The following is a 16,743-nucleotide window of genomic DNA, read 5'->3' as shown; positions in this document are numbered from 1 at the left end:
TGCAAGCAACTTGTTTGTGGGAAGTGTTGGACAAGGGATAACAGCTAAATGAGATCCAACTGTTGTGTGAAGACGCACACCATACTGTAAGCACGAGCGAGGCCAGAAATGTTTCCAATAACTGACAACAATAGACCATTTTTGACCGCAGTCATATCGACACTTATAGTTATTATAATGCCATTATTGCGTTTGTGCTGCTTTTACTATTCACAAGCAGATGACGAAATACTAGTTTTTACTTACCGTTTCATACACATCTATGTACTTTTACGAAGAAAAGACATGTAGGCTATGAGGATTATACGTTCATATTAATAGCTAAATCCATCATAACAAGAAATAGATGACAATGATGGTCATGTCAACAAGTTGTACTTTTTCCATAACCACTATGACTGATTGGTGGCAGTCTGCTAAGACAGTTGGCTCATAGTACAATGGATAGGAGTTCCTAATCCTACATGGGGCAGATGTTTTTATTTACACTTCTAATTCTGAAAAGTTAAAGCATACCTGTGAGAGGGGTCACCCTGGTAGTAGTTGTAGGTTTTTATACAGTACCCAAGACCAATCTGTGAGTTAATTTGAACGTTGGAAAAAGTGCTACTTGTGTAAATACTGCAGTGCGGGTTGTATGGAATTGAGCCCCTAATCTTCCTTTTCAAGGTGATGATTGCACTTTTCTTCCCAACATAATACCGCAATAAATGTGAGTCCATATTTCAACGATTTTTTTGCACCCATGGGGGATAGAATTTACACCGCAAATGGCAATAGATGTCAGGAATTCGGTGCGGTACCACTGAGCTGTATTTGCTCATGATGCACATACTTTTATTATCAGAGCGTGACAGTGGACTTCTGGTAAGTATGCTTTAGTGAGAAAGTGTTGATCAGGTACAACTACGTTCACCCACCCCCAAAATGAATGTTTTTGAGCAAGTCCCTTCACCCACAACTTCTCACCTGAATGACTGAAATTGGGGTTGAGAGTTACCCTGTAATTTCCATGTGTCCTATCTGTGCTTACAGTTCAAAAAGTTAACCCAAAATAAAGCTAGCAGGGTTACTAAAAGTCTTATTGAAACATTCAGTGAAAGTTTTAAGGAAGTTATTCAAAAACCTCTAAATAGCCTATCATTTTTGTTCTCAGAGCTTTACTAAAACCTCCCAGGAAAACTTTCAAGGAACCTTAGTAAAATGTTCTCAGAACCTCCCTGCAACCTAAAAAGAAACGTTCCCAGACTAGGCACATTTTTTTCACTTCTGTTCTCAGAACATTTAAAAAACATTCAATTTTACTGGTCAGGAAATGTATGGCTTCATTCCCACAACCAATGTGAAAAGAAAAACATATGTTCCCACAACTTCCAAGGAGCCAAATGTGCTAACTGGGTTGTCTGTTTTCCTCCTGACTTCTCCTCTCATATAAATCAGTTGTCTGAGACATCAGTCAGTCAGTCCATCAGACACCCCCCCTCCACCACCTGCTACGCTCTGACTGGCTGTCAGGCAGGAAGCAGGAAGAGGGACAGGAAGTCAGAGGGGGCACTGAGTGAGACTGGGCGCCATATCGCTCACAGCATCATGACTCATTGAAGTCAATCTGTCTGTGTTGTCACTCAGTCAGTCCATCAGATGCTGAGCTGTTCAGTGTTCTAGACTGGCGAAGACTGATGTTAGGTTGAGTCAGGGGGAAAGCATTTTTGAAAAGGGTTTGCAGCAGTGCAGAAAAGTGATCTCATCATCAACACAAACCATTTCTGTTTAGTTTTAACTCGTTTTGACATTCAATGGCAGGGACAGTCCTCAACATGAATTAAGTTGACATAAAATGTGTGTTAGTCAACTAACAGTCAAGGTGGATGTTGAACTGGGTATTTCCTTCAGTTTACAGTGGTGTGTCATATGAGACAGGAGAGAGGGGAAGAGATTTAGAGAGACTGGGAGAGCGAGAGAGACTGGGAGAGCGAGAGAGACGGGGAGAGCGAGAGAGACGGGGAGAGCGAGAGAGACGGGGAGAGCGAGAGAGACGGGGAGAGCGAGACGGAGACGGGGAGAGCGAGACGGAGACGGGGAGAGCGAGACGGAGACGGGGAGAGCGAGACGGAGACGGGGAGAGAGACTGGGAGAGAGAGAGACGGAGAGAGAGAGACCGTGACAGAGACGGTCTTAGGGAATGAAGGAGATTTAAAGCTGGCTTGCCCTCCCCCTTCACATCACTTTTTTCTCTGTTCTGGAAAAATACATCAGATAACAGTTTAATCCTCTTTCCTCCCAAATAGGATGTTTTTAATGTGGAGACACGAAGCAGAGGGATTGAAATAATGACACGAAATGAAATGCATTTAGCCATTTGTTGTGTCGCTACATACAGCATCTGGTGTGAACATCGTGTTAATTAATGACATAACAAACCTAGGTCTACATTAACATGCATCTTCATCCTTCTCAATATCATCCTCATCCTCATCATGCGCATTTTCATGTTGCACCATACATAATGTATGTTGCATCTCATCTAGTAGGAGGCAATGCATTTGATCAAAAGGTTACCATGGTGATGGATTTTTTATCTCCATGTGCCGGAGTGTGTGTGTGTCTGTGTGTGTATTACCAAAGCTATAGTAACTATAGGAGAAGATTCTGAACTGAAGGGCTTGTATTTTCTCTCTGATTTAAACATGATTTCATGAATGAGGCTTTTGTTAAATTATGAAATGCTCATATTTGTCAAAAGAAGCCAGCATGCTATGTATTTATCAATCTGCTCATTCTGGATCATACGTCTTCTGTATCATGACCGCAAGACCAGTTTAGTGGTTTTGGAGACGTTGGGAATCTGAATCGTTACGCGTGTGATGGTCTGCATTGCCAGCCCAGTTGAGACACCCAGTGTGAGTCAGAAGGTCTTTCTGAGCAGGGTTGTATGTGAAGAGAATACTAAGGTTGTTTATGCTGAAAATCATACTGATGTCAGGGCTGCCTTTCAAATGGTATCCCTATATAGTGCACTATTTTTCACAAGAGGGCACATAAATAGGGTATAGGGTGCCATTTGAGACGCATCCCTGACATCAGTATGATATGACAGTCTCCACATAAAAACCTTCTGCATTCTCATCACATAACCCAGGTCTCCCGCTGAGCTGGTTGTTCAAGGCAAAGGAGGGAACATGGGCCTGCATGCTCTATAGATGATGTGTGGCTGTCTGCCTTCAAACTTTTATTAATGTCTCATTTGTATTTTGACATTCCGGCTTAGAAGTGGTCTTGTTTGCTTGTCTTGTTGATGTGATTAGTGTGTTGTGGAAACAATGGTGCTTCATGCTGACATACTTTTTTTATTCTGAGCACAAAGTCTGAGCATGTGACTGATTATGAATAGAGAATATACCATGTCAAGTAACCTTGTGTCTTCAACAGCATGTCAGTGTCATAAAAAAAATCAAATCCAATTTTTTGTCACATACTTCATAAACAACAGGTGTAGACTAACAGTGAAATGCTTACTTACGGGCCCTTTCCAACAATACAGAGACTTAAGAAAATATATATAATAACACAAGGAATAAATACAATGGGGGAAGTGCTCAGGCCTCTGTTTCCTGTAGTCCACTTTCAGCTCTTTTGTCTTGCTGATGTTGAAGGAAAGATTGTCCTGGCACCACACTGCCAGGTCACTGACCTCCTCTCTATAGATGTTCTCATCGTCGTCGGTGATCAGGCCTCCCACCGTCGTGTCGTCAGCAAACTTAATGATGGTGTTGGAGTCGTGCGCTGTCATGCAGTCGTGGGTGAACAGGGAGTACAGGAGGAACAAAGCACGCACCCATGAGGGGCCCCCATGTTGAGGGTCAGGGTGACGGATGTGTTGCTGCCTACCCTACCACCTGAGGGGCGGCCCGTCAGGAAGTCCAGGATCCAGTTGCAGAGGGAGGCGTTCAGTCCCAGGGTCCTGTGCTTAGTGGTGAGCTTGGAGGGCACTATGGTGTTGAACGCTGAGCTGTAGTCAATGAACAGTATTCTAACATAGGTGTTCCTCTTGTCCAGGTGGTAGAGGGCAGTGTGGAGTGCAATAGAGATTACGTCATCTGTGGATCTGTTGGGGCGGTATGCGAATTGGAGTGGGTCCAGGGTGTCTGGGATGATGGTGTTGTGAGCCATAACCAGCCTTTAAAAGCATTTCATGGCTACAGATGTGAGTGCTATTGGGCAATAGTCATTTAGACAGGTTACCTTGGAGTTCTTGGACACAGGGACTATGGTGGCCTGTTTGAAACATGTAGGTAATACAGACTGGGTCAGGGAGAGGTTGAAAATGTCAGTGAAGACACCCGCCAGCTAGTCAGCGCATGCTCTAAGTACGCGTCCTGGTAATCCGTCTGTCCCTGCGGCATTTTTAATGTTAACCTGTTTAAAAGTCTTACTCACATCGGCTACCGAGAGCGAGATCACACAGTCGTCTGGAACAGCTGGTGCTCTCATACTGGTTCAGTGTTGCTTGCCTCGAAGCAAGCATAGGCCTTTGGCTCGTCTGCTAGGCTTGCGTAACTGGGCAGCTTGCGGCTCCATATGCTCCTGTCATTATATAATGTAAACACCTACTGTATGTATTACTCTGCATATATTTTCCTTAATTAGTCAGTAGTATTTTACAGTCATACACAAATAAGATTTAATAAATACCCAATATTACTCTATATGAACATTATTGGCAATCCCAGTGAAGAGAATATATCACAGTAGATGTTCCCTATGAATGACTTCTCTTGGTACTAGATGGTCCCGATTATCTACCCTTCTCCTAATGTGTGCACTTCTGCACGTGCACCCATCATGGATTTAACCATGATGGAAACTGCTTCGAGCCAATGATAACACCGTTCCAAGGCTTTTAAAACCATAGTAGTGTGGGTAATCAGGGCAAGGCCTGTCTCTGTAATGAAAGTGACCTCGCCCTTTTCAGCCCCTCCAATCAATGGCCTGTTTCCTTTGGGTGAGAGTCCAATCAGCACCTCGGTTTGTCTGCCTGGAGGCCAGACAAAATGGCCGACTGGATCAAGGGTAATCAATGGTATATTAAAAGACAGACCGACAGACACAGTGACCGAGGGAAGGACGGCGGAGGATGAATTGAGTTTCAGGGAAAATTACATTTGAATAGTAAGTATTGTGGACTCTACATACTTACAGGCCCAATGCAGCCATTTTTATCTCAATATGAAATCATGTCTGGGTAACAATTATCTTACTGGGTTGATTCCAATTAAAATGGTAAAAAATAAACTAACATAGCTGCTTAGCAAGGCGCAATTTATCAACTAAGAATTTTGCCAGGACTGTCTGGGAGTGGCCTGAGTGGGAAGCGGAAAGCTTCCCACTCAGAAATTTCAGGGGGTCATTTCAAACAGCTCTTACACTAAAAGGACATTAAAACCATTTTCACAATGTCACAGTATTAATCCAACCGCATAGTGTGGAAATATGAAGGAAATACCAACATAGTGTTTTAATAGGGCATCGTGCCACCACGAGCCAGAGCAGCTTCAGTGCACCTTGGCATATATTCATAGTGTCTCGAACTCTATTGGAGGGATGCGACACCATTCTACAAGAAATTCCATAATTTGGTGTTTTGTTGATGGTGATGGAAAATGCTGTCTCAGGCGCCACTCCAGACTCCCCTGTAAGTGTTCAATTGGTTTGAGATCTGATAACTGAGATGGCCAAGGCATATGGTTTACATTGTTTTCATGCTCATCAAACCTTTCAGGTATCACTCGTGCCCTGTGGATGGGGGCGTTGTCAACCTATGAGGGCACAGCCATGGTGGCCAAAATAATGGCCTGCCTAGCATTTTTATATATGACTCTAAGCATGATGGGATGTTAATTGCTTAATTAACTCAGGAACCAAACTTACTTTGTATCCCTCATTTACATTTTTTTTTACATTTACATTTTAGTCATTTAGCAGACGCTCTTATCCAGAGCGACTTACAGTAGAGTGCATACATTTTATAACATTTTTTTTATTTTTTATTTATTTATTTATTTTTTACATACTGAGACAAGGATATCCCTACCGGCCAAACCCTCCCTACCGGCCAATCCCTCCCTAACCCGGACGACGCTATGCCAATTGTGCGTCGCCCCACGGATTTACTCAAGTGTTAACATTATTTTGGTAGTTACATGTATATAAAACACAGACAAATCATGTTTTTTAATGCACTGGACATTTAACGACTTGACTGTGTATAAACAAAGTTATTTCAGATCCCTGTTTGTGTGTGTATGAGTGCAGCTTGAGCCTACCTGGGCTAGTATGTAGGTCTGACTGTTAGGAGCCTATCTGCATGAACTGAACTGAACTGACTTTGACTCTGCACCAGAGTCCTTTTGATTTCCAAGCCAACCTGTCGACTCACCCGAAACATGAAGTGATTATTTTCTACATCAACCCGCATCACCTGTCAGCTGGGTCCTGCATGCGCTTTGTCAGGAAGTGCACTTAGGACGAGTCAAGAGAATCACAAGTCTAAACGAATTATCTGTTAGCCTGGAAGAGTCTGGGTAAGACTAACTGTAGCTCATTTGTAGCCTGGAATGAATCTACACTCAATATTGCTCTGTTGAAATAATAGCAAGGAACTAAGGAATATTTAGTGAGGATTCCAGGCTCACTTTATAACTTGTTTGTAGCCTGGAATACACACTGACTAAATATTGCTCCATTGAAACAATAGTCAAGGGATATTTAGTGTAGAATCCAGGCTAGCTCGTGGTTTTGTTTCAGACCAAAGATCTTGTGATCTGTTGATTCGGCAGCTATATTGGATTGTATTAGCAGTTGAAACCCTTAGCCTGTTATATTGTGGTCTATTTGAAGGGTAGGTAGCTTGTTAGCCTGGTTTGCTGCTCGGTGGCTTTGGGTGTTGCATACCGTACGTAGAGTGAATGAATATGGGCTAGCCAAGCAGTCAACAAACCAGGTAGGATAAGGGAGGTAAAGCAATAAATAGGCCATAGTGGCAAAATAATTACAATATAGCAATTAAACACTGGAGTGATAGATGTGCAGAAGATGAATGTGCAAGTCGACATACTAGGCTGCAAAGGAGCAAAATAAATCAATAAAATAAATAACAGTATAGGGATGAGGTAGTTGGGTGGGCTATTTACAGATGGACTGTGTACAGGTGCAGTGATCTGTGAGCTGCTCTGACATCTGGTGCTTAAAGTTAGTGAGGGAGATATGAGTCTCCAGCTTCAGTGATTTTTGCAATTCTTTCCAGTCATTGGCAGCAGTGAGCTGGAAGGAAAGGCGGCCAAAGGAGCAATTGGCTTTGGGGGTGACCAGTGAAATATACCTGCTGGAGTGCGTGCTATGGGTGGGTGCTGCTATGGTGACCAGTGAGCTGAGATAAGGCGGGGTTTTACCTAGCAAAGACATATAGATGACCTGGAGCCAGTTGGTTTGGCAACGAATATGAAGTGAGGGTCAGCCAACGAGAGCATAGAGGTCACAGTGGTGGGTAGTACAGTGGGGCAAAAAAGTATTTAGCCAGCCACCAATTGTGCAAGTTCTCCCACTTAAAAAGATGAGAGAGGCCCGTAATTTTCATCATAGGTACACTTCAACTATGACAGACAAAATGAGAAAAAAAATCCAGAAAATCACATTATAGGATTTTTAATGAATTTATTTGCACATTATGGTGGAGTATTTGGTCAATAACAAAAGTTTATCTGAATACTTTGTTATATACCCTTTGTTGGCAATGACAGAGGTCAAACGTTTTCTGTAAGTCTTCACAAGGTTTTCACACACTGTTGCTGGTATTTTGGCTCATTCCTCCATGCAGATCTCCTCTAGAGCAGTGATGTTTTGGGGCTGTTGCTGGGCAACACTGACTTTCAACTCCCTCCAAAGATTTTCTATGGGGTTGAGATCTGTATATGGGGCTTTGGTGACAAAACGGATGGCACTGTGATAGACTGCATCCAATTTGTTGAGTAGAGTGTTGGAGGCTATTTTATAAATGACATCGCCGAAGTCAAGAATCGGTAGGATAGTCAGTTTTACGAGGGTATGTTTGGCAGCATGAGTGAAGGATGCTTTGTTGCAAAATAGCAAGCCTAAATTTAATTTTGGGTTGGAGATGCTTAATGTGAGTCTGAAAGGAGAGTTTACAGTCTAACCAGACACCTAGGTATTTGTAGTTGTCCACATATTCTAAGTCAGAACCGTCCAGAGTAGTGATGCTGGACGGACGGGCAGGTGTGGGCAGCGATCGGTTGAAGAGCATGCATTTAGTGCAGTGTCCAAAGAAGGGCCAGAACTATACAGAATGGAGTCGTCTGCGTAGAAGTGGATCAGAGAATCACCAGCAGCAAGAGCGACATCATTGATGTATACAGAGAAGCGAGTCGGCCCAAGAATTGAACCCTGGTACCCCCATAGAGACTGCCAGAGGTCCGGACAACAGGCACTCTGATTTGACACACTGATCTCTGTCTGAGAAGTAGTTGGTGAACCAGGCGTGGCAGTCAATTGAGAAACCAAGGCTCTTGAGTCTGCCGATAAGAATGTGGTGATTGACAGAGTAAAAATCCTTGGCCAGGTCGATAAATACAGCTGCACAGTATTGTCTCTTCTCAATGGCGGTTATGATATCGTTTAGGACCTTGAGCGTGGCTGAGGTGCACCCATGTCCAGCTCGGAAACCAGATTGCATAGTGGAGAAGGTACGGTGGGATTCGAAATGGCCGGTGATCTGTTTGTTAACTTTGCTTTCGAAAACCTTAGAAAGGCAGGGTAGGATCGATATATATCTGTAGCAGTTTGGGTCTAGAGTGTCTCCCCCTTTGAAGAGGGGGATGACCGTGGCAGCTTTCCAATCTTTGGGAATCTCAGACGATACGAAAGAGAGGTTGAACAGGCTAGTAATAGGGGTTGCAACAATTTTGGCGGATAATTTTAGAAAGAGAGGGTCCAGATTGTCTAGCCTGGCTGATTTGTAGGGGTTCAGATTTTGCAGCTCTTTCAGAACATCAGCTATCTCGATTTGGGTGAAGGAGAAATGGGGGAGGCTTGGGCAAGTTGCTGTGGGGGGTGCAGGGCTGTTGACCTGGGTAGGGGTAGCCAGGTGGAAAGCATGGTCAGCCGTAGAACAATGCTTATTGAAATGCTCAATTATCGTAGATTTATTGGTGGTGACAGTGTTTCCTAGCCTCAGTGCAGTGGGAAGCTGCGAGGAGGTGCTCTTATTCCCCATGGACTTTACAGTGTCCCAGAACTTTTTGGAGTTTGTGCTACAGGATGCAAATTTCTGTTTGAAAAAGCTAGCCTTTGCTTTCCTAACTGCCTGTGGTATATTGGTTCCTAACTTCCCTGAAAAGTTGCCTATCGCGGGGGCTATTCAATGCTAATGCAGTATGCCACAGGATGTTTTTGTGCTGGTCAAGGGCAGTCAGGTCTGGAGTGAACCAGAGGCTATATCTGTTCCTGGTTCTACATTTTCTGATTGGGGCATGCTTATTTAAGATGGTGAGGAAAGCACTTTTAAAGAATAATCAGGCATCCTCTACTGATGGAATGAGGTCAATATCCTTCCAGGACACCCGGGCCAGGTCGATTAGAAAGGCCTATTCGCTGAAGTGTTTTAGGGAGCGAGTGATATGTGGGGTGGTCGTTTGACCGCAGACCCATTATGGACGCAGGCAATGAGGCAGTGATTACTGAGATCCTGGTTGAAGACAGCAGAGGTGTATTTGGAGGGCAGGTTGGTTAGGATGATATTTATGAGGGTACCTGTGTTTACAGATTTGGGGTTGTACCTGGTAGGTTCATTGATCATTTGTGTGAGGTTGAGAGCATCACGCTTAGATTGTAGGATGGCCGGGGTGTTAAGCATGTCCCAGTTTAGGTCACCTAGCAGCACGAGCTCAGAAGATAGATGGGGGGCAATCAATTCACATATGGTGTCCAGGGCACAGCTGGGGGCAGAAGGTGGTCTATAGCAAGCAGCAACAGTGAGTAAAACAAACTTAGGGAGGAGGCTTCTAATGTTAACATGCATGAAACCAAGGCTTTTACGGTTACAGAAGTCAACAAATGAGAGCACCTGGGGAATGGGAATGGAGCTAGGCACTGCAGGGCCTGGATTAACCTCTACATCACCAGAGGAACAGAGGAGGAGTAGGATAAAAGGGTACGGCTAAAGGCTATAAGAACTGGTCGTCTAGTACGTTCGGAACAGAGAGTAAAAGGAGCAGGTTTCTGGGCACGGTAAAATAGATTCAAGGCATAATGTACAGACAAAGGTATGGTAGGATGTGAATACAGTGGAGGTAAACCTATGCATTGAGTGACGATGAGAGATATATTGTCTCTAGAAACATCATTTAAACCAGGTGAGGTCACTGCATGTGTGGGAGGTGGAGCTAAAGGGTTAGCTAAGGCGTATTGAGCAGGGCTAGAGGCTCTACAGTGAAATAAGGCAATAATCACTAACCAAAACAGCAATGGACAAGGCGTATTGACATTAGGGAGAGGCCTGCGTAGCCGAGTGATCATAGGGGTCCAGTGAGTAGCTAGGCGGGATGGTGACACGGCGATTCAGACAGCTAGCAGGCCGGGGTTAGCAAGCTAGCAGAAGGGCCTTAGAGGGACGTCGCGACGGAAGAAGTCTGTTGTAGACCCCTCGTGCGGTTACGTCGGCAGACCAGTCGTGATGGATCAGCAGGGCTCCGTGTAGTAAAAGGGTTCAGGCCAATTTTTAAATTAGGTATATTGATGGGCATCTTCAGCTAACAGTCCGATATGCTCTAGACAGCTAGCTGCTTGCAGTGCTGGAACCTGAAACCACACACTCACACATACAGGTGGGCACGGTCTAACTAACCCTGTGTTGAATTTGTGGCAACAGCTCTTTTGCACATTTAGTCAGACAGTTATAGTACAGTCACTGGTCAGGACATAACCTAGCGGAAAACAACATGACACAGGAACACATTTAGCACAGTAAACATGGACATGGATGTATGAATCAAACTCTCTTGCTTAAAGCTCTACTACTGGCTTCTACTGTTGTAAATACAGTACAGTACTTGGGTTTTCTTTATCTGCAATACCTCACCAGTAGTACAGAAAAAAAGGAACACCCTTGCCTTTCTTGAACTAACACTCACACTTGTCTTTTCTTACTAGCACTGTCTTTGCAGGTAGCCTAGTGGTTAGAGCGTTGGGCCAGTAACCGGAAGGTTGCTGGATCGAATCCCTGAGCTGACAAGGTAAAACTCTGCCGTTCTGCCCCTGAGCAAGGCACTGTTCCCCTCTGATTCAGAGGGTTGGGTTAAATGCGGAAGACACATTTCAGTTGAATACATTCTGAATAGGTATCCCCCTTTCCTTTGCCGATAGCTACTTATTGAGGAGAAAATGTGCTTGCTCTGACTGTGAGATGCGGTTGTCTCTCATAGCTGCTTTCAGATGAATACACTAACTATAAGTGACTCTGGATAAGGTTGTCTCTCATAGCTGCTTTCAGATGAATACACTAACTATAAGTTACTCTGGATAAGGTTGTCTCTCATAGCTGCTTTCAGATGAATACACTAACTATAAGTCACTCTGGATAAGGTTGTCTCTCATAGCTGCTTTCAGATGAATAAACTAACTAGAAGTCACTCTGGATAAGGTTGTCTCTCATAGCTGCTTTCAGATGAATACACTAACTATAAGTCACTCTGGATAAGGTTGTCTCTCATAGCTGCTTTCAGATGAATCAAATCAAATCAAATCAAATTTTATTAGTCACATACACATGGTTAGCAGATGTTAATGCGAGTGTAGCGAAATGCTTGTGCTTCTAGTTCCGACAATGCAGTAATAACCAACAAGTAATCTAACCTAACAATTCCACAACTACTACCTTACACACACACACAAGTGTAAAGGGATAAAGAATATGTACATAAAGATATATGAATGAGTGGTGGTACAGAACGGCATGGCAGATGCAGTAGATGGTATAGAGTACGGTATATACATATGAGATGAGTACTGTAGGGTATGTAAACATAAAGTGGCATAGTTTAAAGTGGCTAGTGGTACATGTATTACATAAAGATGGCAAGATGCAGTAGATGATATAGAGTACAGTATATACATATGAGATGGGTAATGTAGGGTATGTAAACATTATATTAAGTGGCATTGTTTAAAGTGGCTAGTGGTACATTTTTACATAATTTCCAGATGAATACACTAACTATAAGTCACTCTGGATAAGGTTGTCTCTCATAGCTGCTTTCAGATGAATACACTAACTATAAGTTACTCTGGATAAGGTTGTCTCTCATAGCTACTTTCAGATGTATACACTAACTATAAGTCACTCTGGATAAGGTTGTCTCTCATAGCTGCTTTCAGATGAATACACTAACTATAAGTCACTCTGGATAAAGTTGTCTCTCATAGCTGCTTTCAGATGAATACACTAACTATAAGTCACTCTGGATAAGAGCGTCTGCTAAATAACCAACATTTAAAATGCTCAGATAACCATACTCTGATTCAAGTGTTTTAATTCTCAAAACAAGCATTCACTAACCCCATAGAATGTTATATTTTATGACTACTGTTAAAACTACATTTCCTTTGCTGTGCTGGCCCCAGTTTGTCAGGCCTACAGCTGGGTTTCTATTTGTAGTCTGTAGGCGATGGGGATGTCCCCACATTGTAGGTTTCCCCTGTCTTTTGGAATCAGTCATGATTTACAGTGGTGCTCCTGTCTTTGGAGTTTATGGGTTTGAGGTTGATGGCTAGCGCTGGTTATCTGAAACAGTGCACACACACACAGACAGACACACACACAGACAGACAGACAGACAGACAGACAGACAGACAGACAGACAGACAGACAGACAGACAGACAGACAGACAGACAGACACAGACACGATGGCTAGCACTAGTTAGTGTTAGCGAGCAGCCATGCAGCATTCACAGCTGAGTAACTGGGTCAGTGGAAGATGTCTACTCTTCTTATCTCCTCAGATCTCATCTGTGGGCACTCACCGCTCACTGGCAAGCTTTCCAGTAACCAACCAACCAACTGGTCAGACTACCCCTCAGTCTTTCCTTTCTTTCTCTCTGTCTTTGTCTCTCTTTCTTCTCTCTCGCTCTCTTTTTATCACAGATGAGGACACAGATGAGCATCAAGGAAATGTCACAGATTAGCATCAAGGAAATATTAGTATTTGCGTCTGTGTGCCTGCGTGTATGTGTGTGTTCCATTAATATACCTGCATTCAGGGTTGGTACAGTAGGACTGCCTACATGTATGTCATCAAAGGACTGGGTTAAGGACAGCATCCCCACAGTGACTCATGTAGGCTACACTGGCATCCCTCTCCTTTTCATTTGGTTTGGAAACCATTTCAGCTGTCGCACCGATGTGATGTCCCTGGTTTTTCCCCGAGTGAAGAGACTAAGTGTGTGTCTGTGTGTGTTAATAGCGCCAACCTGCATGGCCTGGATATCCACTGTGCGCAGAGAACACACACTCAATACAAGCTAACGATGCCCTCTTGTGGGGAAAATCCTATACAGTATCCTGACATCAACCATTGACAGTAGTTGTGTGGAGGGTTGTTAGTAGGATGTACAAATTCAATCAATTATAGCCATGACATAAAAAATAAAGAAAGTTGTTTGACTCCACCAGTGATCCTGTCAACGTCATGTGTGGCAGCCTTCTCGATGACATTCGTTCAGTCTTATCACAGTAAAGAGATCTTGATGTTGTCAAAGTGGCTGGTATTGAAGCCAGCTTCCCTTCTCCTTTGCTAGTGCTGCTCTAACTCTACGCTAACCGGACGGCACTCCAGTCATGCACTACACTAGCTACCGCTACGCTTGGCTATCACTAACCTCAACCAGACTCACTCTATGGACCCCACCATCTCCCATACAAAGAGACTCCATTAAAAATACATGGGGGTGTTTTTTCATTAGGCCAACGACAATGTAGTAGATCAATCCAAAGAGCCATAGCATGAAAATAATCAGGCCCCCGTCATTTATAATGAATGGTGCAATCATGCAGGACAGGGGATGTCTATTGTGTGGTGGCTGAATAGGGAGAAGGGCTAGTAGGGTAAACAATAGTATATCTTTCTCCATCATGTGTTTTAATATAATGGGTTCAGCCATGTGTAATAAAGCAGGCCTCTTCATGATGATAATGTTGATTGCTAGTTGTTCATGAGAACAGTATTTTAGCGGTTGTCCAGCCCAGCCAATCGCTATCCCTCTAATCCTTTCTCTAGCCGTCTTTTTCACTCTCCCATTTCCCTCTTTTTCACTCTCCCATTTCCCTCTTTTTCACTCTTAGTCTCCCTCTATCCTTTTACCCCTTTTTTGAGAACTGTTTTCAGGAGGTGGTCTCTGTGTGAACAGCATGTTAATGTCAATGACAAGTGCCATTCCTCATATACCCCCCACCCTGTCTTCACATTACAACTCAGCTGATTTGTAGAGGGATGTTGATGTGGCTGCGGTACCGTGTGTGTGATGGCCTACACCTGAGGCATAATGGCATCAGGTACAATACAAGCATTAACTAAGGCGGTCACAACAGCCTTTCCCACAACCCTCCTTCTCATACAATCACCCTTTAAGGATTGGTTCACAGATGTGTAGTGTATTTCCTTTCCCTCTTGTATGAATACCACTCGACTTCACTAACGCTGTATTCATTGGCCTGCTTTTAATATTTAGGATTTACAATAGCCCTGGCTTTGAAGAATGTCCATACTTTAAGGCTGTGAGACCAGCCACGGTTTGATGACAGATGACAACAACCTTGTCTATTATGTCACTCATTATGACACACACATCACAGTAATGTATGCCATTTAGCAGACGCTTTTATCCAAAGCGACTTAGCCATACGTGCATACGTTTTTATGGATGGATGGTCCCGGGGAATTGAACCCACAATCCTGACGTTGCGAGCGCCATGCTCCACCAACTGAGCCAGACAGGACAATATTACAGTATGGGGAATGTCCACAATCTCAGAGTTCAGTAGTGGAGAGGTATTATAACATGGTCTGATTGCTGTATGTGTTGGATGTTGAACCACAGGAATATTGGAAACAGGGCTGCAATTTGTTTGTTTTTGTGTGTGCGTGTGTGTGTGTGTGTGTGTGTGTGTGTTTGTGAGAGAATGACTGACACTTAAATGTGCAGAATGATAATTATTGCTATATCGTATTCTATGTTACATGTTTGCATTCTAAAACTAATCTCTGTACCTCTCTCTCTCTCTCTAGGTCGTGCTCGTCTTTGCTCTCAGCATTGGAGCACTTGGAATATACTTTATAGACTCTTCTGAGTAAGTATCCCCTTTTTATGTGCTGGTATGTGCTTTTGTATTGACTGCAATGCAGACCACCTTACTGTACAGTAAGCTATTGAATACTACTTTGTGATTTAATATCAGATCGGATATTTCTTCACATGATCAGTAGGCGCCACAAGTGAGATCCTACGTGGAAGGCCACATACAGTCACCCACATTGGTGAAGTAGAATTGTTTATTATACTGATTTACGTGGCTGTATTGAATGACTGCTTAGTCAGTTGCTGTTGAACACTACTTTGTGATTGTGATGCTGTGAAAGGAATCAGATGTTAGACCCTTCATATGATCAATAGATACTTCAGACAGATTCATCCACACATGGTGTTGTCCTAGTCACCCACGTTGGTGAAGTAGAATGTGTCATAGTGCAACCATGTGTTGGTTTTGACGGTTTTCTGTGCGTTATCTAAAAGACTATAAAGCTCCTCTCCTCCTTTATGGTTTTGTTAATGGAAGCCGGTTGGCCTGGCGCCACACTTAGTTTCCATGGTAACCTAGACAAAGCAGGATATCAGTAGGTCTGCCTGGTCCTCAGAGACACCCCTCACTTGTAGACCCACACACATACACACACACATGCACACACAGTAAACTAAGCTACTGTAGCATCCCACGCTTCCAATCACCCTCCCACGCCATTCTCAGGCTCTCACCCATCCTAGCCCTGACCAGCAGAATTAACAATACTGTGAATAATGCAGATAATGCTTCAGATAATGCATTTGAATTTTCTGAACAATCCTATTAAAATCACTTCATGATTGATGTGTGCACTTCTCAGGTGAGGTTTTGTCCCTTGTGTGACTATTTACTGTAGGAAATGAACATGCTTTAAGATGGTTAGGTAGGTTATCACAACATCTAGGGAAATGCTGCATATGCACATATGAATGAGTGGTCTTTTTAATGATTCACTTCCTATACAAACCTGCTATCCTCCCTCGGCTTGTTTCCTCTTCAATATAGATAGCAAAAAAGTATATATGTGTGTGTGTGTACACTACTGTTCAAAAGTTTGGGGCCACTTAGAAATGTTCTTGTTTTCCATGAAAACATACATGAAATGAGTTGCAAAATGAATAGGAAATATAGTCCTGAAGCACCTCCCACAAGTTGGATTGGCTTGATGGGCACTTTTTACGTACCATACGGTCAAGCTGCTCCCACAACAGCTCAATAGGGTTGAGAGCCGGTGACCGTGCTGGCCACTCCATTATAGACAGAATACCAGGTGATTGCTTCTTCCTTAAATAGTTATTGCATAGTTTGGAGCTGTGCTTTGCGCCATTGTGCTGTTGTA

General features: G+C 43.4%; 1 protein-coding gene across 14 annotated transcripts in view; it reads left to right on the top strand.

The window, feature by feature from the left end:
• The window catches only part of kcnma1a (potassium large conductance calcium-activated channel, subfamily M, alpha member 1a), a 261,503-nt gene that overhangs the window by 126,487 nt on the left and 118,273 nt on the right, over positions 1–16,743 (top strand). For all 14 annotated transcript variants that reach the window (XM_071393538.1, XM_071393540.1, XM_071393539.1 and 11 more), the window contains exon 3: positions 15,352–15,413. In XM_071393538.1, the coding sequence (XP_071249639.1) occupies positions 15,352–15,413 (62 nt within the window). The remainder of the gene's footprint in view (positions 1–15,351; positions 15,414–16,743) is intronic.

Source organism: Salvelinus alpinus, chromosome 3 (assembly GCF_045679555.1).
Source record: "Salvelinus alpinus chromosome 3, SLU_Salpinus.1, whole genome shotgun sequence".
In the NCBI taxonomy this organism is placed as follows: Eukaryota; Metazoa; Chordata; class Actinopteri; order Salmoniformes; family Salmonidae; genus Salvelinus; species Salvelinus alpinus.
This window is presented reverse-complemented; position numbering and strand designations above follow the sequence as displayed.